Source organism: Anguilla rostrata, chromosome 4 (assembly GCF_018555375.3).
Source record: "Anguilla rostrata isolate EN2019 chromosome 4, ASM1855537v3, whole genome shotgun sequence".
In the NCBI taxonomy this organism is placed as follows: Eukaryota; Metazoa; Chordata; class Actinopteri; order Anguilliformes; family Anguillidae; genus Anguilla; species Anguilla rostrata.
Genome location: NC_057936.1, coordinates 14,974,299 through 14,998,964, shown reverse-complemented (window position 1 = coordinate 14,998,964; position 24,666 = coordinate 14,974,299). Strand labels below are relative to the sequence as shown.

The window sequence follows — 24,666 nt, the reverse complement described above, 5'->3', positions numbered from 1 at the left end:
AGCTTGTTGTTGATTAGCAAAAGCTGAAATTTTGGCAAACAAAGTGCTATGATGTGAACTGCAGCCTGTGCATAAAAAAAATAAAAATAAATAAAAAACTCAGAGAATGCATAATCCCCTTAAGAATGTGTTTTCATGACCTATAGACAAACCCCTGAAAGCTGCTGAATTATGACATGGTATGTAATTATAAGCCACAGATATGCATGGGGCATTTAAGAAAGTCAATACACCGTAGCAAACTGTCCTGTATAAGGTTGGAGAAAAATCCCTTAAGAGCATTGACCACTTTCATTCAGTATGATTCTCACAGAACAAAACACAGGGTATTTAGCCTTTGTGTGAAAACACTTTATTGTGTGCAATGAGCCCAGGGTCATTTCAGGCCGTAAAGGTTTAGCTGTTGACGTCTAGGTGCTTTCAGTCCTTAGAGTACTGCCATTGCACATAGTAGGGTGCTTACCTCAAATGCCTGACTTAAAGATAGATTGATGGTTCAATCCCCCAAAGACTCACTACTGATGTTGGTCTGAAGAGACAGCATTCATGTCTGTATTCTTTATTATAATTGTGTAAGGCATAGTTCAAATGAAATTAACCTTGTTTTCCTTGGATACTTGGGTCAACTCTCGGATACTGCCGAACTTGAATACACTGAGAAATAAGTGATTTGAAGTTCAGATTCCACTAGATGGCACTTTAGTGACCATTCAATCTCACTTGAAAACCTCACTTCCCTTCATCTTTCCTTTGATTGTCCTAAAACAGATACATAGCCAGGGTGATCATGAGAGATCATTACTGGGAAAACTATAAAAGCAGTTATTCACTAATACTACTATTACAACTAATAATAATAATAATAATAATAATCTGTTTATTTGTGTGTTACAGCGTGCAGAGATGATTTCAAAATCAATAATGTGACAATAATACAATCATTGGTTATCATTTCTTCTCTTTATGATTCACAAAATGTTTTAAGTACATTGGGGATATCTTGTGAGGCTTATGGTCTTATGGTTGTGACAACAAATGAGTACATCTCCCAGACAAGCTTAAAACATATTTTTGTTCCAAACAAGTTCTGTCAAAGTCAGTTCCAAGCATGTCACATACTTGCTTGCAACATCCCCTGATGGCTATCATTTTGTCATGAAAAAAATATGGAGCAACATGTCAAATACATTTACAAATAAAAGTAATGAAATGACAGGTGTGTTTACTATTGCTAACATCCCTGATAAAAATGAACATTAACGACCGTCCACAATATACATTCCGTATAACTTTAGTATTGAGAACAAACTAAAGCTATTCTTGCATGGCATGCCCCTTGTGACTTACAATAACATTCAAGGAACAGCCCGGAAACTGGACAAATGTATGACCAGGGAAAATTTACCAAAAGTTTTCAACAAAACATATAAAATAGGATCATGCCGTGCTCTTACAATTTAACAATTTGATTTAAAATCTTTATTCTCGTTACATTACCAACATAATTCTCATCATTTTAAAAAAGTATAAAAATTTCACTTAAAATATGAAAGAACTGTGACGTATGCTGACACACTATAAGTACGCAACACGTGTTTGCATGTACTTGTACCGGAGGAACACGTGTAACACTGAAGGACTGAAATAAATGTATCTGTGTATCTGATCAAACACCTTCTGCCATGCCTCACTCTGTACCCATAAACCCCTGCTTTGCGTGGTTCCGCTTCCCACGCAGAAGCTGCTGGGTGGGCAGAGTGCTGACTGAAGTCTGAAACACTTACTGCATCTTGGGTTGAAGAGACTGCAGCTGCTCTGTGTGTGTGTGTGTGTGTGTGTGTGTGCGTGTGTGTATACGCATGCATGCGCACACATACATGCATGTGCGTACATGCGTGTGTCTGTGCGTGCGCATGTATGCTGTGTGTATTTTCCAAGGTGGCAGCCCCGGCTCTATAAATAAAACCTAAATTAAAGAGGTTGTGAGTGGCCGGTGAATCAAAGCCCAATGTAATGCTCCAAAATAATAATATTTGTCAAGGAAACTAGCACCTCAGGGCATGCTGTGAGAGAGGAGGTGAGAATGGTGCTTCATGCCAGGTACTGAGTAAATGTCCTGTTTTAAAAATTGACGGAAATATTAGGGCAATCTTTGTATTGGTGACTAAACCTACGTCGGCATCAAAAAAGGGCAGACACTACCTCTAGCAATGATGTCATGCTTTCCTGTTAGGACCATCTGAAAAAGTACAAATCTAAGAGCTTGAAAGTGAAGTTCCAAGCAGTGCAGTCACTCACTGCTTTCCTTGTTTGATGTAAGCTTTCATTGGTGTTCAGGACACTCAAATATGCAACATTGTAGTTCAGTACAAACATCCTATAGTGGAAGCAGGCAATATGATGAAACAATATGGGCGGCATCAGTCGATAAAGTTGGCAAAACTGTCTCTTCATCATGGTCCTAACGGATTGTAGGGTCTACTGGCTGTTCCAACAAGGCAGTAATAAATCCCCTAAGCAAACTACTCATATTAAACTGGTTTCCCTTTTACACTATACACTTGGTATAATACCCACTCTGTATTCCGAACATTCAGGAGGAGACAGATGCTTGATTCTGGGGCAGATGTGTGAATTGAAGCTTTCTGGCGTTGTTTATGCCCGGGGGCTGGGGGAGTAGGGGGATTTCTGGTAAATTTTTGGGTTTTCCTTAACAGGGGAAACAGGGAAAAAAAAAAAAAAAAATCTTGCTCATGCATGTACACTATTTTCAGTTTGTCTCAGCTCCCCATTATTATATGAGTTCTGACATCTCAAATGAGCAATTAGGTACCCCTAAACAGTGACAAAGCCACATTTTGCAAATCATTCTTTCTTCACATGAAAAAGAACATGTTAGCTATCCACCGGTGACTGCTATTCAACTCTGGAGTGCTCTCATGGACAAGTAAATTGTTGGGGGTAAATGCGCTTATCACACGTGTAAAATAGTCTGAATATGATATCCACCTCGTAGCTAGACAACAGAGGAGGAAGAGTCAAAAGTGTACCTAAACTTGGAACAGGGACTGTGAATAAGCTGCAATTTCCAAGACACTGCACTTCTTTAACCAAAATTTGTTATTCACATATTCATGTTGGTGTAAAATTGTAAAAATCTATACATTTGTATATCTCATAACAAATACTAAAAGGATATAAATTAAATGAAGGAATGTAAAAAATATTTTACGTTTTAAGTCTGTTTTTATTTGTCTTGAAGAGAGTATTTCAAATGAATTCCAGTAAATTCCCTTTAATTTTTAATCTTGTGAATTCCTGTCCCTTGGAATATAACCACAGTTATGCTTCAGTTTATTAAATAGCAATATGTTAAATAGGTTCAATGGCAATATGTGAGTCCGCTCAAAAATGGCTTGTGAAGTCAGGTATCTGACTATTCAGCATATGAATTTGCACCATCTGTATACAGTACTTTCACAGTCATATATCAGCTGGTCCTTCTCTGTTTCCAAAATTAATTTAAGAGTACCCGTAAAGCTGTACTTTGACCCACGCCCCCTGTGTTGCTACTATATGATGCAGGACTAAGAGATAGTGGCATATGTGACCAATGAGAGTAAAGGTGTGTTAGAGGGTAAGCCAAACTAGTTACGTGCAATGTGTCTATCAAAGGGTGCTTCAAATGCTGGGTTGAGCCATGGCTGAGGGGCTTTGGAGGGAAACACCAGGAAACTCAGCTGCAAGGCCCCTCTTTCATGTTTTGATATAATATATGACAGGGAAGAGTTCCCTTGAGAACAAGCCATGATGTTTTCGGTAGCACATGTGCACTCATACACACACATTCACAAACTCACACACACACACACACACACACACGTGCATACACGCACAGCATTTCTGAAAATGTTTTCAAAAGAGATTGATTCCCTGTATGTTCCGTGCCTGATACCATGGCCCACTTTAAGTGCACTAGGTCTCCTTGCTGAACTTCAGCAGTGAGGGTGGTGGGAGTACAGAGACACATATATGTCAACTTCCATCTGTGGAAAGTACGACAACCTGACAGAGGTGCAAAGCCTGCCACTTTTCCAAGACCCAGACTGACTCCCCTAGTCTGTGTTTTGGTAGAAACCTTAAGGTTGAAATGTTTGATTACCAGGATAGCCTCAAGCTTTGTTGAACACCCACGGCCTTATATAAATGACAAAAACAATGTTCTTCTGAATGGCAACATACTCATTCTGTTGATGTTTGTTGACATACCACACCAATGTGCGAGTGAGTGAGCGAGAGAGTGTGTGCATGTGTGCACATGAGTGTGCGCGCGTGTGGGTGTGTATGCAGTGTTTCTTTTTCCAGTGATATCTCATTGACACATTTGACCAATTTGTATTACAAGTGAAGAAATAGTACCCTGCTGCTACCTAACCACGACTTAGTCAGTGATTTGTTAAATTAAGCATGTTTGTTTCACGTACAACAAAAACTCACTGAACTGTTCAAGCTGCTTAAATGTAACATTTGAAGTTAATGATGTGAAGTGCTGTTGAATGAATTTTGGCCACGGCTGTGAAAACATTTTCTACATAAATGTACCTTTGCAGGAATTATTTGTGAAAACATTCCTAAAATAAAAAAAGGCTCATAATAAAATGGAAATGAAAGCCATGCATAAGTTAAGCGGAATCAGCTAGTAGACGAGTGTAATTCTAAATGTTTCTGAATAATTTCCAGGAGCTGGGAAAATGAAACAGTTCCACCAAAGTGGAAAATAGATATTGCTCATTTCCAGGAAAAGTGGCTTGAATTAAAGGAAATAAAGTTTTTAACCACCAGTCTAGACATGAGGCATGCTTTTCTAGGACAAAATGTATTGGAAAGTAAAGCAAATGTTCTCATACGTTTCCATATTAAACAGATTTTCCTGAGAACATATATTCTAAAAAGGCCATCTATTTTATCCTTTACATAAATGCACACTGACTAGCTTGCATAGCCCAGGTACAACAGCTGACTGCCCAATAACAAATAGCTAATATGATCAGATATGATTAGCTAGTGTATACCTCACAGAGTCTTTCTTTCAAATCTATCAGGAATATTTAAATATGAACAATCTTAATAGTGAAAGCACATAATATTGGCTGAGGCACTCATAGTCATGAATAAAAGATATCCCAAGCCTAGCTGAGAAACTGCAAAACCCTACACATGACACTTCACCTGGACTTCCCCTATAAAGCAGCTGTGCGAGGGGACGCCCACAGCAGGGTAATTACTCCCAGATGCAATGGAGCGTCACGGAGCAAGTTGTGATGAGGTCAGGTTTGGCAACCTCATAAAAACGCAGAGGCCATGACGTCTTCCTTGATCGACACCTCGACTTTGACTCTGTTTCACCAAAATGACAAAGGCCCAAACTGACAGACATCTGTTTCTCGACGGTCCCTTTGATATCCCTAAAAAAGGCCCTTGAAGTAGTGAGCATCACTTTGAGATTGACTTGGTGGGAAAAAGTTTCATTCTTGGCCGGAGGCCAAGAGAAGAGAAAGGCCCCCATGGATGTTCACAGCACGATGCTTTATTAGATCATTGCAGTGTGTCATTGAGCCAACACATTAGTGTCATACAAACCACTCCAGCGCTCAAAAGCAAATGAAGACAGATTGCCAAAAAAAAAACCCATCACTGATGCATGAAAAAGTGTGAATCAGCTTTGGATTCAATAAAAAAAAGAAAATAAAAAGTAAACACGAGCTTGTTACAACCGGCATGGATTAAACAGCAGCTGCTCCCCTCCAACCACAATTTCCTCCTCTTCTCTCCACCTTTTGTCGTGCGTTTTTGGATGAGCTGGAGGAGAGATGAAGGCAGGCGGTTACGCAGGAGGGGAGCTGAGTCGCTGTGGGTTAAACTGACGGAGCTACAGGTGAGAGGCTGGGACAGACGCAAAGGCGAGTCATCGGGGAGGAGGGAGGAGGGCGTTTGCGGCCCTGCGGCGGGAGAGGGAGAGAGAGCGAGGGATTCCGCTCTGGCGTCACTCTCCGTCAGCCTTCGCGTGAGCCCCGCTAGCTGATTCACGAGCGGAGACCAAGCTGTGCGCATGGAGAATGTTTTCATCACCCGCCTCCCCCCTCTCTCCGTCTCCCTTCCTCCCTCCCCAGCCAGAACACGGCGCCGCCCACAGACACAGAGCAAATCGCACACGGAGATCAATGAGGCACGGAAAACTTTTTTTGGGGAGGTTATCGTGTAATGTTTACCCAAACTCCTCTCTCTAGTTCAGTTGAGTTTCCTTCTGGTTGCCTACTCTCACTTTCATTCTTCTTCTCAAACATTTTTATGAATAATGGCCCCTTTTACAACAAATTAATAATTAACAAGCCCTGTTTGTTAGTGTGTTTATGAACGAAAAGGGTCTTCTCTCTAGATTTCCAACGTGAAAAAGAAAATGCTTTGTTCAGTTGTGATCTGAAGCAGGTAAAAGGTGAAGCAACTGGAAGTCACAATGAACAAAGAAGTCATTGAAAATGGGCACATTGGCACCATGTTGAGAAAAAAAAATCACAGGATTACTGGAATTTGCCCTGTTGCGTTTCATTCTATGTGAAAAAAGGCAATTAATCTGATCTTGTAACAGAAGAAAATATAGACTTTTTCCTTCGGTGAAAGGGAACATTACCATTTTACTCCAGACCACCGGATCACAACACCATTTACCCGGGGCTGTTGACCTCTGGCAGCTTAGAACGGATACAAAAACATTACAGAAGGGGAAATCCGAGTACGCCAGGGGTCATGACGGTCAAGATGACTAGACAAAATGATTCTAAAAGTGACATGGCAGTCTCTTCGCTCGCAGACTCTGAACAGGCAGGCCGGTAACCCCCCTCGCTCCCTTTTTTACCCCAGGACCTTCCGCTCTCCGGCCCTGCGTCACACCTCCCTGTGGGAGACTAACACACCCTGCGCTGTCTGGGCTACGCATCGTCACTCACACCGCAGGTTCAGGGGTGACAAAGGGAATGCGTGTGAGCGCATGAGTGAGTTTTAAAGGGCCAGACACATTTAAGAAAATCTGTTGACCCGGCCTCACCTCGACTCGGAAGAGCACGCTCTGCCGCGGTATCGGATTGCGGTCTCTGCTGCCGACGTTCCGCGCCTGAAAGTGAAAGGCCTCGTCTGTGCCTCTGCAGATGTTTGGAAGGCGCCACGCTGGAGGAACGCATCAACCTCGCCCCCATTTTCTCAAAACGCAATCGGGTATCCAGTGCTGTACTCTGTGCATATACATAGCAGAGCCATATAGCATAAGAGAGCTGGGTCTTTAGCTTATTGTGCTAATTGTACGCCTGTGTGCTTTATGAGGATTATGATTCAAAACCTGCAGCAGCCCTACCTCCACTGCAACCACTCAGATTCATTCTTAAGATTGTGTACTGTGATATCGGTGGATATCTGCACCCGCTCAGATAGATACTTGCCTGGGCCTGTTATTACACACATTGCTTAAATGATGCTTTCCAAGACAACACCAACATTCAGGACCGTAAAACATTGGGCAGTATCTAAAGCACTCTGTCCTGACCCATTTGTTTAAACTCTGCAATGTGCTTTTGGTGTCACTTGCAGTAGAGAAAGCAAACTTATTTCAGGCATGCTCATCATTACAACTGACTGGAATGCAGTGTAATGACTTCAACACTTTCAGGTGCTGATCCAACATCGCATATTCATGACACACACAGCCCTTGCAAATGTCTGCCTTTGCTAAAAATAAAGAACTGCATGAACCACTCATCTGTGGAGTGTTCGATGTTATCTCAGTGGTTCAAGAATAGTTCCTTGTTTATAAGGGTGGAAGGGTGGGAGGGTAGATCAGTGATTAATCTCTAATTATGGTTATCATTAACTTTCTAAACTTTCTTTTTTTAATTCTAAAATTAAAAAACTATGAGTAAGACTTCATGCTGAACCTGATCCTTTCGGATAAATGTCATTAAAGTATCAGTATCATCAGTTATTTCAGAATTCATTAGCAGAGTGGATATGACTTTTCCAACATATTGCAGTATAGAAACACACACACACACACACACACACACACACAAACATTTATGGCACCTTATTAGTACAGTTCATGAACAAATATAATGGGAAAATGACACTCCTGCCAGGAAACACTGATAGCAGAGAGCAGAGACAACTTAACACAGTAGAATAGCCTACGTTTGGGGAGCCATTCTTGGGGGGTTGGGGCAGGTGACCACCCCTTGTGAAACACCGGTATGACAATACAAAAGGTAGCAGTGCAATCTGGGAGATACACCACAGCCATGGTCAGGGGATGGTGGTAGTTGCACAGTGGCCGTATGCTTGCAAGACCAGCCCATCTATGAAAGGTTCCATTTGTGTGCGTTAACCCCAAACTGAAGTCTACCAAGACAACAGGCTACAGCGGTTAAATCAAATTGCAGTCAGTCCCGCAAAGACTGAGATAAATGTAATCTAAGTGATACCTGGTGCTACACTGAGTCCCCAGTTTTGTTACCAGGCACAGACAAGACATCTGACATACCCCCGATGGGAAAGAATCGATGTTGGAGAGGGTGTGGCTTCATTGAAAGAAGGTTCCGTCCCGTGCCCTCACATAGTGTTTGAACGGAAAGATGGTGTAATTCTAAGCGCACATCTGGGGAAAAAAACACTACATCGCTGGCCTTTTTTGGAGGATGAAAAAACCCACCATCCGATGCTTAAATTTTATGTTAATGCACTCTGCTCTGTGGCAACTGTGATGAACAGTGACATTTGAGTAGCAGCTTCTTACACTGTATAGTTTGCTATATCTCCTCAAGCATAACATCTTTTTCATGCATGATGGGTCCATATTTGTGGCTTGATGATCTCTCTTTTTGAGACAGAGAATGGTTAGCTGTGCACTGTTCTTGGCTTGGCTTGCCAGGACCAGGGCATACGGTCCTGGGCTGGAGCCCCAAGTTCACTGGCGCTTCCCACAGCAGCCAGTGTCCCTGAATTCCCCACAAAAGTCACACACACCCAAACAAGTGGGAAAGACACTGAGCTAAAAGACCTGAGGAGAAAATGCCCGTGATGACTGTAAACTCATTCTTCAGTAATAAGCCTGGATTTGCTGTAACTGCACAAAAGCCATTTATTTCTGCCTTTCTGTGCTAGAGCCTGCAAATTAGCATCACTAGTGCTCTTCAGATAGACCCATGACAGACGCTCTTATGCCCTCTGCTCTTCAAATTGCCTACTGACGGAGGTGGAATTCCACTGTTATGATTTACGTAAAGTACTTTGTTTAAAGGTACAGATGTCCACCTCACATTTAAACACACAAGCACAGACACAGTGCAGTAACCCTACAGATAGAGGCTCCACACCTTCATAGTCCTTCCCACCCCCTATGTAAATCCTCCAGCCACCTGTCTCCCTAAATGCATCCATTCGACATCAGGACATTACAGCTGCATACACTTGCAGGGAAACATCCCATTTAACACCAGATGACACAATACAAACCAGCTGACAGTGTTTAGTTCTCAGAATGTTCCAGCAACGTTCGCCAAATTTATACAGTTTCCCAGATGTCCCTTCAACATTATCTTTAACTCACAGGGGACATTCCAGGAGCAGCTTTAGAATGGTTATTCAGTTTTGTTATTTAAGTTTTAAAAGAACTTTAATTGTGATTTCCCATTCTTTCTCATTTTGACAGACGTTAGACATGCTAAACATATCTGCCTTTTGAATACTTTTCTTTGGAACATTCTGAAACGCGTGTGACAAGTTTTTTCATGATTGACTGGCAACATTCCGTCAAGGAAGTGAGTTTGAACGCAATATACCACGCACATTCTTTCTAAGACTTTAATGGAACTTGTTTGGAACAATAAATATGTCCAAGGACTGTTCGGGGAAACATCCTCATCACATAACATTGTCCCACAACCGAACGGGACTCTAACCAGAACCTCCCAAAACATTTTGAAAACATCTGCGCTAGCTGGGAATCTGCCCCACGTTGCACTGCGCCACTAATTCATAATACCTCGCAGAAATAAGGAAGAATGATTACTGACACTCTCACGTGGCTTTCATGGTTTGTAAGCTTGTGGAGAACAGATGATGTCCTGGACTCACCTGCTGTGTTTCATGAAGCTCCAAGACCCAGGGGCCACAGCACAGTTTAAAGTCATTTCAGTCTGGAGCACAAGTCGTAGGAGCCAGCAGGGCTAAGAGACTTTAAATGAGGGAAAGAGTAAAGTCTAAAAAAGTTGAGAAAGAAAATGAGCAAAAGAGGTGGCAGATGGATGAAAAATGCTGTGTCTTACCACACGAGGGGGCAGTTGAGTTAAATGGCCTTAACTGTTCTGCCATATCTCACACTGCTACCAACAGGTCCTGTGTAGAGACGGAATTGCACCCAAGACAATATAATTAAAAGAGTATTTATTTTAATTCCTCAGAAAACAGACTGTAATTTTGCACAAATGAGAACAAAAAGAAATGAAAGCAAGTTAATCTGTGTTGTGCCCATTTTTTGAAGAATGTTGTTCAATGCAGTTCATTTGATGGTTTTATAACATAGAAAAAGACATGAGTGCATAGTATCTCACTCTTTTATGAAATAAAGGACATACACAACTTGGCCTTTATATGTATGAGTGAAGAAGCATGAGAGAAGATGTACTAAAAAAATATCACTGCATAATAAGGTCAAGGTGCCCTTAAACATCCTTTCAGAAAGGATCAAAGTCCTTTCCAAATCAAAGTACAGTCCAGTATGTGACTGTCAATAAACCTCTGGAGCAGGCAAGTGCCAAGTTACCCAAAGTACAATGTCCCTTTGATAAAGCCCCCGGAGTGATTTAATGTGAAAGAATGTTACTTTAACAGAGAGTCTTTCAACAGAGAGTGAAAAAATCACTTCCACTTACTTGTAATATTACTTTTTGGGATATAGATGACCCCACATACATGACACACACACACACACCTCCAATTTTGCCAGTGATATCAGGTCATGGCTTGCATGAATGTCATGGACAGTCCCAGAAGACTTCCCTCGGCAGATGAAAAAAGGAAATCTCTGAGCTTGGCATTTCCCGGTGGACCCCAGTTTGACATGAATGAATCACAGATGAAGCCACACAAACACAGACTGAACGCATCTACGCCTCCTGAGTTATGCACGATAATCCTCTCAGCTCAACTGTCGTGTCACAAAAATATATATATATATATATTTCTAAAGATAGTGACAAAAGATTGATATATATCTAAAATCATTTTTGTGTTCTTACTGGTAAAGCCCTATGGTTATCATTTATGTATTGTGTGCCTTTAACAGCAGTACCTACTTGCCATAGCAGTGAGCTTAACGTTCAGAGACAGAAGAGGATCCTGGGATCAGCCAGGGATCACATTTTTAAAAACTGTCCACTGGCTATTATTATATGCATAATCCTTCTCCTTCTAACAGTGTATGACTTCAAGGGAACTATAATTATTTGACTACACCAAGTCAAATTATTGAAAAAGACCAAACTAGGGAGTAAAAAGATCAGTTGAGGTGACAAGGAAAGAAAAGAATAGCCTACTATAAACTATTTGGCATGATCATTTAATGATAAACTCTCTGTCCACTTTAACAGTGGAGTAAAAGTTCATACCATTCACTCATAGAAAAAAAGAAAAGCAAAAGTTGGTTTAACACAAATGAGTCAGAAATAGTGATATAGTAATAGAAGGATTGGGAGGGAGAGAGAGAGGGAGGGAGGAGGGAGGGAGGTATAATTACAGTGGGAGAAAGAGAGAGAGGGAGAAGTTCAGACAGAGAGGGAGAGAGAGACAGAGAGAGAGAGAAACTAACCCTGCCCACTTCCACAAAACCATTCAACTGCACAGTGAGCACTGCGAGACCTCTCCAGAGCTCTGCACATCCCTGGGGCACCTCTGCTGCTGACTGCCCTTCTCATACAAACTTTCCAAGGAACAGACAAGAGACCTGCTCTTCTCCAGCACAGCAAGACCAGACCAGCAGACCTTCCCTTCACACAACTGTTTCTCACAACTTTTCCTTTAAAAAGGGATTACACTTCTTAACTTCTTGATTAGTTTAGCTTCTACTTTTTTTGGCTACACGCTTTCACACCCGCATCTAAATATTTGTACTCAGCCGCAAATATATATTTGTCAGTGTCTTCTGAGGGGTGGGAGAACTGGTGTTTTTGAGTGTGTGAGTGTGTGCACGTGTGTGCGAGTTCCTCTTGCTGTCAGTTTCCGCTACTCGCTGTCTCCAGCGCAGCCCTTGTACGGGATGTCTCCTCTGCCCCTGCTGAGTGGATTTTTGTTGCTCTGCTTTGGGATTTCGGCCGGGGGCTGCACTCCAGCCCCTACGGGCCCTCCGCAGGCGGTCGGGGGAAGCGAGCAGGCGCAGCCTCCCCCCTCGGCGACAGACTGTCCGTCCTGCGCGTTGGCCCAGCTGCAGAAGGACTCGCCTGCCGCAGAAAGTCAAACGGACATGGTGGAGGCGGTGAAGAGGCACATCCTCAACATGCTCCACCTTCAGGAGCGGCCCAACATCACCCACCCGGTGCCCCGCGCCGCCCTCCTCAACGCCATCAAGAAGCTGCACGTGGGCCGAGTGGGCGAGGACGGCAGCGTGGAGATCGAGGACGAGGGCCAGAGCCGAGCCGAGCTGAACGAGCTCGCCGAGCAAACCTCCGAGATCATCACCTTCGCTGAGGCAGGTGGGTGGCTCAGGTGTTGTGTGGTGTGTTTGTATGTGTGTGTGTGTGTGTGTATGTGTAGGCATGCGTGTGCGCGCGCATGTGTGTGTGTCTGTGTTTCCAAAGGGACTGCTGCACAGTATTAGCAAGGTGTGGACACTAACCCAGTCAGACAGGTTTTTTAAATCTTATTCTTTCAAAGGACAAACTCTCAAGGGGTAGGGGCATTGAGCTTATTTCCACCTGCAGAACTTAAGACCTGTTGACTTAGAGCGAGGGGGGGGGGGGGGAGAGCAGAGCAGTTTAGGCAAAGCTGCGATCTTTTCTCTCTTTCCGTGACTCCCCGCTACCTCCTGCTGCTTTAAAGAATCAGTCATTATCTGTGAGACCCTCAGGGTCTTGGCGCTGGCGCGCGGGTTTTCTAAGTGCTGTGAGGCAGTTAGAACTAGCCTGCAACGCTCTGAAGCAACAGTGGCAGCGAAGAAAAAAAACAAAAAAAAACTTCTTTTGACAGAGAGCTCTTCGGGCTCAAAAAAGAGAACTCATTCAGTTTCTTTTTATTTCCTGGGGCAGTTTAAAGAGCATTGATTGTCAGCAAAGTTGAGCACTCAAAGCTGATGTCAGTAACTCTGATGATGTTACTTCTGCTGTGAATTCTATATGAATTGGGTCTGTGTCAGAGAAGAAAAAACAGTTTGCAAAAGTGCACAAGAGGTAGCACAAAGTTGGCACAAAAGTGATAACCTTTTTTTCCACTCACAACCAATTTGATGTGTAACTTGTGCAGCTATAAAAAGAACATTTTGAATTATCTATAGACAGGGAAGGAAAATAAGAATGACAAATTTGTATAAATGCCACAAAATCAATGGTATTGATATGATTCTACAAGAAACCTAAACTCATTTAGCAAGTAAGTTTTTAAAGTCTTTAAATGAGCAGAATTTATGAGGCAGCAAACAGGAGGTTGTGGTGCCTGGGTAAGGAGAGAGTGGGGCAGACAGAGAGAGAGAGAGAGAGAGAGAGAGAGAGAGAGAGAGAGAGAGAGAGAGAGCATATTGAAGAAAAGTGCCAAAAACGTGCGTTGCATGGCCGAGTGACACTTGCTCTTAGTTTAAGAGCCCTTCACAAAATAGAGAGGACCCTGCTGATTAGCAAAATTAGCAGAAATCCCCTGAAGTGCTGCACTTGTGAAAAAATTTCCCCTGGAATATTGCATTTTGATTTAAACAATTTCACCCGCTCATCTGACGTCAAGTTGCTCAGAGCACATTGCACAAAGTAGAAGACTGCATACTTTTGGAGCTTATTCTTTAGTTGTAGCTTTTAAACTCTATTCTAACATTTGCCAGGTAACTTCTGAAAGGTGTGATTTAATAAGGCTCATATGATGTGGATACTCACAGATGTCATTAATAGGTCTTTTAAATTCATACATTTAAAGATTAGATGATAAAAACCTGAATAAAAATATGAATAATAAATATTGACAATTTGTTCAGCAATCTAAATCACTGGTCCCTAATACGTAGATGAAAACTCTTGCCTGTAGGCTAATTTTATCATGAGTGGTAGGATATGTTGCACGATAGGAATTAACTAGCCTACATTTCGTTTGACGTCAATTTATTCCGCAGAATAATGCTTTCCTTACTTTTACATGAAGCAGTGCAACAAGCGGGAGAGTCCCAAGATCAATCCCCTCCCGCTACTTTCCAGTATTACTACCATGCGTGTCGCAAGCTGGAGATAATGACTAGGCTACTGTCTGGAATCTCCTCGCTGGTTTTCATAATGATAGTATAGCCACAACTGAAAGCGCAGCTTGGTCCAATATTCATTTAAGCAGAAACAAACCCGCGTACCCCATTTTAATTCAAGCGAACTCTGTTCATGCTAGTATACATTACTGGCGCCACAGCAAGCGACGTGCCACACCGCAATGCTCCGATGAAAGCGGGACGCATAGAATGCGCTTTGGCGCATTTACCTAAATAATGCATGTTCTTTGTTTATCATTATTTCATCCGTAGGGCCTAGTAGGCTATATCTGTGTAAATGTCAAGCAGTATACCACGGCTTATTTAACATTTGCGAGCGGCAGCTGTATTATTTAGACGCTAAAGGCTTGAGCATTAGCATTTAACCAAACGGGTGAAATGATTGAGTAAGCACCAGTAATAAATACTACTGGTGAGAGTGCAGAAGCCGAGAGCACAGCACAGCGTGATGTTGGCAACAGTGCGGGACAAGCGAAGCAAAATAGGCTACTATTAGCATATGAGCGGAGTGCAAAGAGTGCATTATGCAGCACAATGCAATGCAATACAATACAGTAAGGTAATTCGATATTAATAGCTAATACTCCATATTTTAACTCTTACATCACTTGACTGCACGAAGCCATGTAGCCTGCATACATACCATTGGCTAATCCAACGGACACGTTTGCCAAATCCCGATTTCAGCTATTTTGTTGCAACTGCATAGCATTGTCTTATAGTTCTTCACAAATGGCATATTAGCCACGCAGGTCTATGCGATATATATTTTATTGTGACTTAAAACGCAAAACATCGAACGTAAATGGCGTATTAACAGCCCCTATTCTGCAGATTCCTGGCTCTGCAGTGAGCAAGCGAGATAAAGCATTTTCTTGTGTTACCCTCAACGTCCATATGTCTAATATCAAAACCGAATGGACACATACACTAATTCATATCGTTTGTCAATCAGACTGACAGCGTAAATTATGACAGAAATCGCTTGTGAAATCAAATACATCGTGCTTACCGTGCCTCGATTCGAATTAAGATCAGTCTTAAAAGTCCTAGTAAACATGACCAATTGGGTTATTTTGCCGATTCTACATCTCGAAAGAATATAGCTACTCCTGCGGTGGTAAAGAACTTGACCTATTTGCATGCTTTTTCTCATGCACACCACAAGAGGGTACAGTTCCAAATACCGTTTGCATATAATAGAAAATATCTGTTTATTATTACGCACAATAAACAAACAATCGGCAAAATTACACCAGCTCTCCTTGGTGTGCCCGATGATTCGCCAGTTTAATCATTTTCATTATCACTCCTGCCATTCATACAAGAGTGAACATGTGCAATGTTACTTTTGTCTCATTCAGATGAGTATTTTGAAGAAATCGCATTTAAAAAGTGGTCAAAACCTATGTCGACCACCTGTTGACCAGACCGTGTTACGTTCTGAGCTATGGATAAATATTTCATTATATATACACATGATCACATTGTCTTGGTAGGCCTGAAATGATATTCTTGGATAATAAATCGAGACAAGATCAGAACAATACAGTTTTATTTACACTCAGAATTGCTTAAATTTACATGTTAAATGACAATGTCATACCTTGGATTTGGTGTCTGATAATGAATACCTCCAACCTGTGTTCAAAGTCCGCACATCATGGGGTTCCACCACAGAAAGAGCATGTGACAGCATATTCCCTATTCTTGTTTACTTACATAAATACCCATAATAGCTCCATTCTATAAATAGCCTTTGAATGAACCTTAGATTAAAAGAAAAAAGGCCTCTTGCACACTTCCGCTGGGGGCTTTCCTAATCAAAGACTTTGCAAATCAGGGGCGTTAACGATGCGCCTGGGATGGTGGGTTCAAGTCCAGCGATCCTGCAGGACTATTTACCCCATATAATTGCTTCATTCATTGAAATATGGGCCCCAATAATTGTTTCGGGCTGTGGGGTTGAACTTGTTGAAAGGACCGTGCTTACTGGGTGAGTGCAGAGTACTAGTAGTGCCAATTTCACTGTGATCTGCTCCTTTGAATGGAGCAATTAATTAAACACAGCATAATTAGTGAAATTCCAATGTCCACATTGATCTTTCTTTTGCAATGTCCTCAACCTTAGACTGTTTTTGCTGTGCTGCCAGGGCAATAATACAGTGTTCACATAGCAAGAGGTGCAAGTTACCTGGGATGGCTTTGTGCATAGTCTTTCCATCATGCATCTGTCCATGCATTAAGGGATGCAACATTGCATCTCTCGCTCTCTCTCTCTCTCTCTCTCTCTCTCTCTCAGAGGAAAGATTCAAAGGAAATGCCTATATGTACTGTATACAGAATAGTAGTATAAATAGAGTATAAATTAAATAGATTATATACCACTATTATTTTTTCTGCTACCTTTGATCATCAGATGAAGTGAATAAAGTGAAATGATTAACTTTAATCTTTATTGACTAAATCCCACTGTATTCATTTCTGTTTGAAATACAAATACAGTATAACAAATAGGCCAACAGAATATCCAATAAATAACTTTTAAAAATGAGGGCCCTATGTTGACAAGTTGGCATCGAAACAGGAATGAAGTCAAACATTGACAATATGTTTGCACTAGCTGCCACAACAAGACAAGTCAGTTTTATTTGGCTGATATGCCTAAGATTCACATAGCCATTCACGAAGGCATAACAGTCTTGCAATGGCTTTATGAGTACACAATACAATGGTGATCTTCCACAAAACGTATAACTGTGATTGTCAATGTTTAAACTTAACATATGCTGCAGCATACAGGAAAGTGAACTACATGCCATTTTGTCTCCCCACAGCATCAGTAGCCCTGAGGCATAGAGGTAACATGGTTACAGCCAGCTGACCAAAATACTTGCTGCTTGTTTCAAGTTCCTCAGAAAAAAGCATTGCGTATTGCCAATTATAGTAACTAAAAGTAGTCTGCCCCCAGGGACATTTAAGGAATTTGCTATTTTTGCCACTGTCAGTAGTGTGCTCCAGCCAAATAGGAAAATATTGATGCATGTTTGGCATGTTTCACCAGTGCCCTTCACAGTATCCCAAATGAGTAACTCCAGTGCTTTTCCCAACATCTTGTAACAAACTCATCCTAGAGGCCTAAAATTTTTAAAGTCCAAGCAGAATAGGAGCACATGAAACCTTGGTGACAGGCTATAGTTCCTTTTCTCAGACTTTAGCCAAAGAGAAACAAACTGCTGAGGCTACATTTCAGAGCATTAAGGGAAAAGAAGGAAAAGAAAAAGAGTCTAGACAAAGGCAGACATTTATACATATTTTCCCATATCTTAGGCTGTTAAATTAAAAATAAACTTGAATGTCTTGGGAACTAGTGTCTGAAGCTGCATGTCTTGCTGAGCTGGATAGGCGCCGGTCACACAAGTTCCCAGGATTCATGATTAGAAAAGAACACTGGGGTATGTTTGTGGGTTTGTGGGAAGACTGGGATATGTTTGACCCAGCACAAGAAATCACACGTTCCTGTCAGGTACTCATCGCTTTCCAAACCTTTCCTAACTTCTTACAGGGACCTTCTGGTACTTAAGCAAACATAAACACAAGTATTGCATACCGTGGGTGATCCTTTTTGCTATGGTTATGATATTGCAGTATTTATAGCTTTTACATAATTTAACTAGCTTGCGCGGTTGTAGTTGCCTTACATATTTATCTCACAGGACTTTTATTACCATACAATATCCCGATATATCTCAGACCTAAACCAAAAATCCATTGCTTAGGAGACTAGGATCCAAAACAGTCTCCCTGACAGAGAAAGTAGGTTAGGAATTTCCTGCTAATGCCAGTAAAAACGGCAGCACCTTAACTGGACAAATCTGTGCTGCGGTGAGGTATTTTCTCAGCAGCACCTTATCCAGCACTCACATTCCATGGCCGTAACCAAAAATCCCACAGATTTTTATTTTCTAAACAAGAGGGCTTTTTTTTATTTTTATATGAGATCAAGCACAAATGTTGAAGTCGTTTCAGTAAGGAGCAGTGGTGAGACCATGGCACTAACAGGGAGGGTTGTAATTTCAGTTCTTAGTGGGAGATTGATGCTCCAAACTTGAAGAAATACCTGGGTGGCTTTGAGAGAAGACTCAAGAGAGTTTGGGACTGACCACTATTGTACTGTGCCTTCTCTCCTCTCTCAATCCATCCTGACACACAATCAGTGGATATGATGCTTATATTTGGTACTATAGTTGTACCCTTCGGAGTCATGGTGCATACTACATAGCAAGTCAGTGATGAGCATCTTATTTGGTCCTTTTCTTTGCATTATCAGTCAGGATAGGAACTTCATTTGAACTTGGCTTGCATTGACTATCCATGAGGAGACTGCCTAAATATGCTGAAATTTAACAACTGAGCTCATTAAGCTTACCAGGCTTGATAGCTACTTGCGTGCTACAAAAGCAAATATTCTTTGCTTTTTAGATAATGCATTTGAAGTGACCATTACATATGTTGTGAGCCTACTTGCTCATGTAGAGTAAATCAGCAGAATAACTGCCTTGTAGGTCAATAACAGGTACAAATTAGTCTATTGTGGCAATTTCTTTACATTTATGCTATGATAGCTTCCTAACTAAACATTACAAATGGACACAGCTCTCCCTCAAATGGGTTGCAATAACCCAAGAACAGCACATGGAGCAAGATGTCCACAAAAGGGAGTTTGTATAATCAGAGTTAATGACTTAATAGTTATTTTATTTTGCCTTTGAATACTAAAGTTGTTCACACAGCTCATAATGTTTGTATGTATGTATGTCTAGCACTGTAAATGTATGTGACCAGGAGCAAGTTGTGATGCACTCAGTAAAGGAAATGAAATTTCTTTCATCACCAATGCAATCTTCAATTGTGCCATATATCAGCCTTCGATTCCTCGATGCAGCTGCCATTTCTCTGCTTTGAGGAAGTCTCAGCCTTATTGCTGGGCGATAGTCTCAGCCTTTTTGCTAGGCAATACACCAGCCGTGCTCATAATTCATCTCTCACCAGCAACAAGCCAGAATGTGTCCTGTGAGTGAGCAAGGGCCACTTAGAATGAGGGAAAGAGATGCAATTTTTAAGTTAAGTGGGGTTACGTGACCAAGGACGCAGTTGACCTTTGGCAAGCATATGCCACTGATGATCCTTAGCAGAGAGCCCCAAGGCGTCTACAGTAAGTGCTCTCCTTCAAGAGCAGGGCACTCGTGAATCTTGAAATGTCTCCCAAAGCTTGCCCCACCGGAAGAATGTATTTGCAATCAGGAGAACACTCTTCCTCTCTAATGAACACCCTGTGCCCCACCCCCCCATCACTCACCAAGAGCTGGAGACCTCTGGACAGATTAAAAATGTAATCTGATCCTTCTAATTACAATTTACTAAACCTGCTCAAATAATGGCTTTGACGTTTTGGGTTGGACTAAAGACACAAAGAAAACGCCTGCTCTTTGTGCACCTGATTTTGTGATGTTTTCTTAATGGGTGGCTCAAAATTAGCTCATTTTAAGCTCAACCTAGCATTATTGTTTCATAGCATTATTGAGTTTGGATTCATGTATCTGATATTGTTAAGTTACGCTACAGAGGTCAGTTGTAATTTTCAAATTATACAGTTCATCCTGACAGCAATTTCCCAGATGGTGAGTCAAACCTGCCAAAAAACCAAATTCAATAACCACAAAGTCTGCCATAATTAACGTCAACAAGAAATATGAAGTATGACCTGCAACATTAATGCTAGAGCAAATAATGCTGGGAAGTAGCAGCTTAAAGGAAATGGGTGTTTATTTATAGTCCAAATGCTAAATTAGGTAAAAGTGATATAACAATGAATTTCCTGTAACCAAGTCCAATAGATTGTTGAGACTGTTCCTGACCATTGCGTTTATTATTTTAGATAGAACATGTTGGTTTTAGTTGACATGTGTTACTGATGGTGAAGGATCGCTACAGAAACAGGCGCCGATTTACCTGTCGTTATCACACTGGATGAAATCAAAGAGTAAACCATTTTGAGATGTCCAACAAATCGTTTCTCAGTTTCACAGGAGAGCATTCCATGCCACACAGAATGAAACAGCCCCTGGGGGAGTGATCAAAGACAATTATCTGTCAAGTTAAACTGGATAAAGAGCAGGATTATTGAACACATTAAGAGGGGCAGTATTTGGACAGGAGAGGAACCCCACTGACGGTTCAGTAAGCTGTCAGGTACTTCTATCCATCAGGCCCTTGAAGACAGGGGAGGAATGTGTAAATGTTATTTTCCATCGCAGTGCCGGGGACAGCTGTGCAAACTGTGCTCTTGCCACTAAACTGGTGTTTATTGTTGAGGGATTACTGCACATCTCTTTAGCCTTTTTACAGCACATTCAGGAATCATGTAGAGCAACAGAGCACTCAAGCTCTGTTCTTGTGAGGATGTCTTTAGTGTGGGGTCCTTTGATGAGGACTGGATTTGTATAGCTTACGTAGCAGTAACAAGTTCAGAGGTCATTCCCCGACTGACTAGAGAGAAAGGGAGACAATGACTGCATGGTGGTTAGAAACCAATTATTGTTGGCTGTACTTTGCTTGTCATTCACCTGCTGTGTTTGAACAGATCTGTCACTACTGATCATAAACAGGACAATTTGATGCCTTTGTCATTCTCACAATGTTCCATAAATACAAAAAATCTTTTTTAACATTTTCATATTCACTTTACCAAAACATACAAGAAGGCTCTACATGTTTCTCATTCAATGAACAATACATTAAATGTAGTAAGGTATAATGACACATTAAATCTTTCAAGCACACATCTGAAAGTTACAAATCAAGCAAAATAAAGGATTGTCTTCATCTAATTTGAAGAATGTGTGTTTTGAAGTCACAACACGTGAATCTGTTGAAATATCACTTGAAAGAACTAGTATAATCACAAGCATGGTCCAGTCCTTCCCTGGGTTTTCTTGAAAGTTCATGAATGAAAGGTATTATTAGGTTAAGGGAGAGTCATCATTCCCTATTCACATGCACAGCCATATACACAGATGGATAAGCACAGAGTTGTTTACAATGGTTATCTGAAGTATGGCTTTTAACGGAAGGCACTGTACATGGAAGGCACTGCACGAGCAAACCTTTTTCTCTTTATTTATTTGTGCTTGAAAACTTCTTTGCAATTCAGCACAGACATATTAATGCAATATTTATTTGCACGGTGAGAAGTCCTTATCAAGGGAGGTTTGCATAACTTAGAAGGCTGCATGTTTGCTGAAGTAATTCAGGTTAAGGACCTGAATAATAAACTCTTTGGAGTTCCTTAACCCCTGTGCTACACTACCTCCATGCATATGACATAGATCTCAATTGTTCTTCCACAGCAGTCTGTCATACAATGCTGTCTGCCGTCTGCTAGACAGCCTTACAGAGCTACAAATATTGCTTAATTTTGCCAGATAGTAATTATTGTTATGACTTTCCCTCCTTCCAGGAGACACACCGGATGCTGTGAATTTCCAGATCTCCAGGGAAGGCAATGACCTGTCCCTGGTGGAACAGGCAAATGTGTGGCTGTTCCTCAAGCTGGCTAAGACAAATCGCAGCCGGGCCAAAGTCACCATCCGCCTGCTGCAGCAACGGCAGGGCCCGGACGGGCAGGTCCAGGAGGTGTCCGTGTCCGAGAAGGCGGTGGACACGCGGCGCAGCGGCTGGCACACGCTGCCCGTGTCCCGGAGCGTGCAGGAGCTGCTGGAGCGCGGCGGCAGCCTGCTGAGCCTCCGGGTGTCCTGCGTCCAGTGCGCCGACGGCGGGGCCTCGCCCATCCTGGCACAGGCGGCGGAGCGGCTGCCGCAGCCGCAGTCTCAGTCGCACCGGCCCTTCCTCATGGTGGTGGTGCGGCAGACGGGGGAGCACCCGCACCAGCGGCGCAAGCGCGGCCTGGAATGCGACGGCAAGATCCGCATCTGCTGCAAGAAGCAGTTCCACGTCAACTTCAAGGACATCGGCTGGAGCGACTGGATCATAGCGCCGCCAGGGTACCACGCCAACTACTGCGAGGGCGACTGCCCGAGCCACGTGGCCAGCATCACGGGCTCCTCCCTTTCCTTCCACTCCACCGTCATCAACCATTACCGCATGCGGGGCTACACCCCCTTCACAAACATCAAGTCCTGCTGCGTGCCCACGCGGCTGCGGGCCATGTCCATGCTCTACTACAACGAGGAGCACAAGATCGTCAAAAAGGACATCCAGAACATGGTGGTGGAGGAATGCGGGTGCTCGTAAGGTGCTCGGCGCGGGGGGCAATCGCCCTGAGAACCAGTACATTTTAAACAATGAAGAAAACAAAGGAGAAGGAGGGAGAACGAGAGAGGAATTTCGCAATCCCCGTCCCTTGAAAGAGACTCGCTACGGTTTTTTTTTTTTTTTCTGTTCGTCTTGTTTTCGGGGACTGAATGACGTGACGCAGATTTGTTTTCAGTCATTAGCAAATCCAGTGGGTGTATGTAACTCTGAGCAGTCTCTGTGGCACTTTCAGAAAAAAAAAAAAAAAAAGAATATATAATATATTTTTGTTACAAAAATTGAGGGAGCAAGAAGGAGAGAAAATATTTATGTGGCCGAGGTGCAGTGGTGTTCCTCCTTCTCGGCACTGCAATAAAGAGATACCGTGTGGATGAGGTGCCTGACAAATCTCAAAACTATGCAACGTGTCAAGTATTATGGTTTTAAGTTTTTTCTTCATTTGTTTTGTTTCTCATTTGTTTTTGAACTGTTTACCTATTCAAACAAAAAAGAGTAAAACCTTTTGATACTTTTTTTAAAAAGTATATTTCATGTTTTTATTGTTGAGAGATACTTGAAAGAAACAAGTTTGACCAGCTGCTGGAGCCAAACACTTCTCTTTATAATTATTTTAATTATTGTTATTATTTTTTATTATTATTGTTATTATTATTATTGTTGATATTGTTTTTTTTTTTGTTTTTTTGAAGTAACGTTTTGAACGTTTACAATTTGCACTATACCAACATTCTAATCAGCCTAGTCACAATTAAAAACAGGTATCGGAAGAAAGGGGAGCTGCACTTAAGGAAGGACAACGTTTTTGAGCACATTAGAGAAAATTAAGAAAAAAAAGGAAAGTGAAGATAAATATTAATTTGAGTACACATATACACATATGTCTACATATATTCTTTTATTTTAAACAACACCAAAGAGTTTGTGTGAGTGTTTGCCAATTTTCAGTGGAAGGTTGTTTCAGTAAAGAACTTTTTTTTTCTTCACAAAGATGTTGGGCTCAGTGAAGTTATCGACACCACATTTTCCTCATTACCACAAAGAAATCACTCACATTCCATTCCCTTTCAGATCCAAGTGCATTGTTGTACTGGTATACTTTTTGAGAACAGCTCGTCGTTATAAAAGCACTTATGTCCAACATTGTAGTGGTGTATTAAAATGAATGTGCATACTTAAAAAAAACTTTTTAAATGTTTTGAAATACCCCATATTGCCCTTTTATCAGCAAACAAGGAATTTCTTTCTGTGTTATCACTGAGTACTGGAGCCACCTATCCTGCCCTAAGGCACACTTCTGCATTCATTTCTTATTGTTGTAAAGACTTGTGTTTTCTGCTTCCTGCATTCAACACTGTACCACTGTGCAATGTCTAATATTAAGCAATTTTAATATTTTCCATACAAAGTTTGCTTTGCAGTATGGACTGAAAGAAATTCAGAAATTACCAAGATGTTCATTAATATGGATATGTATAAAAAATCAAGGAAAATGGGAAAAAAGACAAAAAAAAAGAAGAAAAACACTCAAAAAAGGAAAAAAATGTGGTTGTATGTGTTTTCTTTACTCAAGACAAAAGAAATGACACTGAAGAAAGTGTTTGGACTAAGACTTAAATCTTTAAAAAAGACTATTTTTTATTCTGTATATATGGAGATCCAGATACCATTATGTCGCATTGCTTTGTTGTACAAATCAAAAAAAATGTGCTTGTGGCTATGTTTTCTATCTAATTTATTTTACAGTATTTTTTGCTTCACCATTAAAGCTAAAGGGTTGTACACTA

The 24,666-nt window shown here is 41.6% G+C and overlaps 1 protein-coding gene and 1 long non-coding RNA gene across 3 annotated transcripts in view; one reads left to right on the top strand and one right to left on the bottom strand.

The window, feature by feature from the left end:
- The window catches only part of LOC135252608 (uncharacterized), a 20,925-nt gene extending 5,124 nt beyond the window's left edge, over nucleotides 1-15,801 (bottom strand). Inside the window, exons 1-4 of one of the 2 annotated variants that reach the window (XR_010329437.1) lie at nucleotides 15,561-15,801; nucleotides 10,368-10,437; nucleotides 10,177-10,276; nucleotides 4,692-5,859 (exon numbers count right to left, since the gene is read on the bottom strand). This is a non-coding gene — a long non-coding RNA (uncharacterized LOC135252608). Of the gene's footprint in view, nucleotides 1-4,691; nucleotides 5,860-10,176; nucleotides 10,277-10,367; nucleotides 10,438-15,560 lie in introns of those variants that run through there. The other variant, XR_010329436.1, reaches the window with a different exon arrangement.
- Nucleotides 11,827-24,666, top strand: LOC135252606 (inhibin beta A chain-like). The gene is made up of 2 exons (XM_064330882.1): nucleotides 11,827-12,788; nucleotides 22,068-24,666. Exons 1-2 carry the CDS (start codon nucleotides 12,356-12,358, stop codon nucleotides 22,859-22,861), a joined length of 1,227 nt encoding a protein of 408 aa, XP_064186952.1. The 5' UTR covers nucleotides 11,827-12,355; the 3' UTR covers nucleotides 22,862-24,666.

What these genes read in the sequence shown, in the direction of transcription:
- LOC135252606 (XM_064330882.1), top strand. Translation starts at nt 12,356, where the DNA reads ATGTCTCCTCTGCCCCTGCTGAGTGGATTTTTGTTGCTCTGCTTTGGG. An exon ending in CATCACCTTCGCTGAGGCAG is followed by an intron (nt 12,789 to 22,067) that starts GTGGGTGGCTCA and finishes CCCTCCTTCCAG; the next exon opens with GAGACACACCGGATGCTGTG.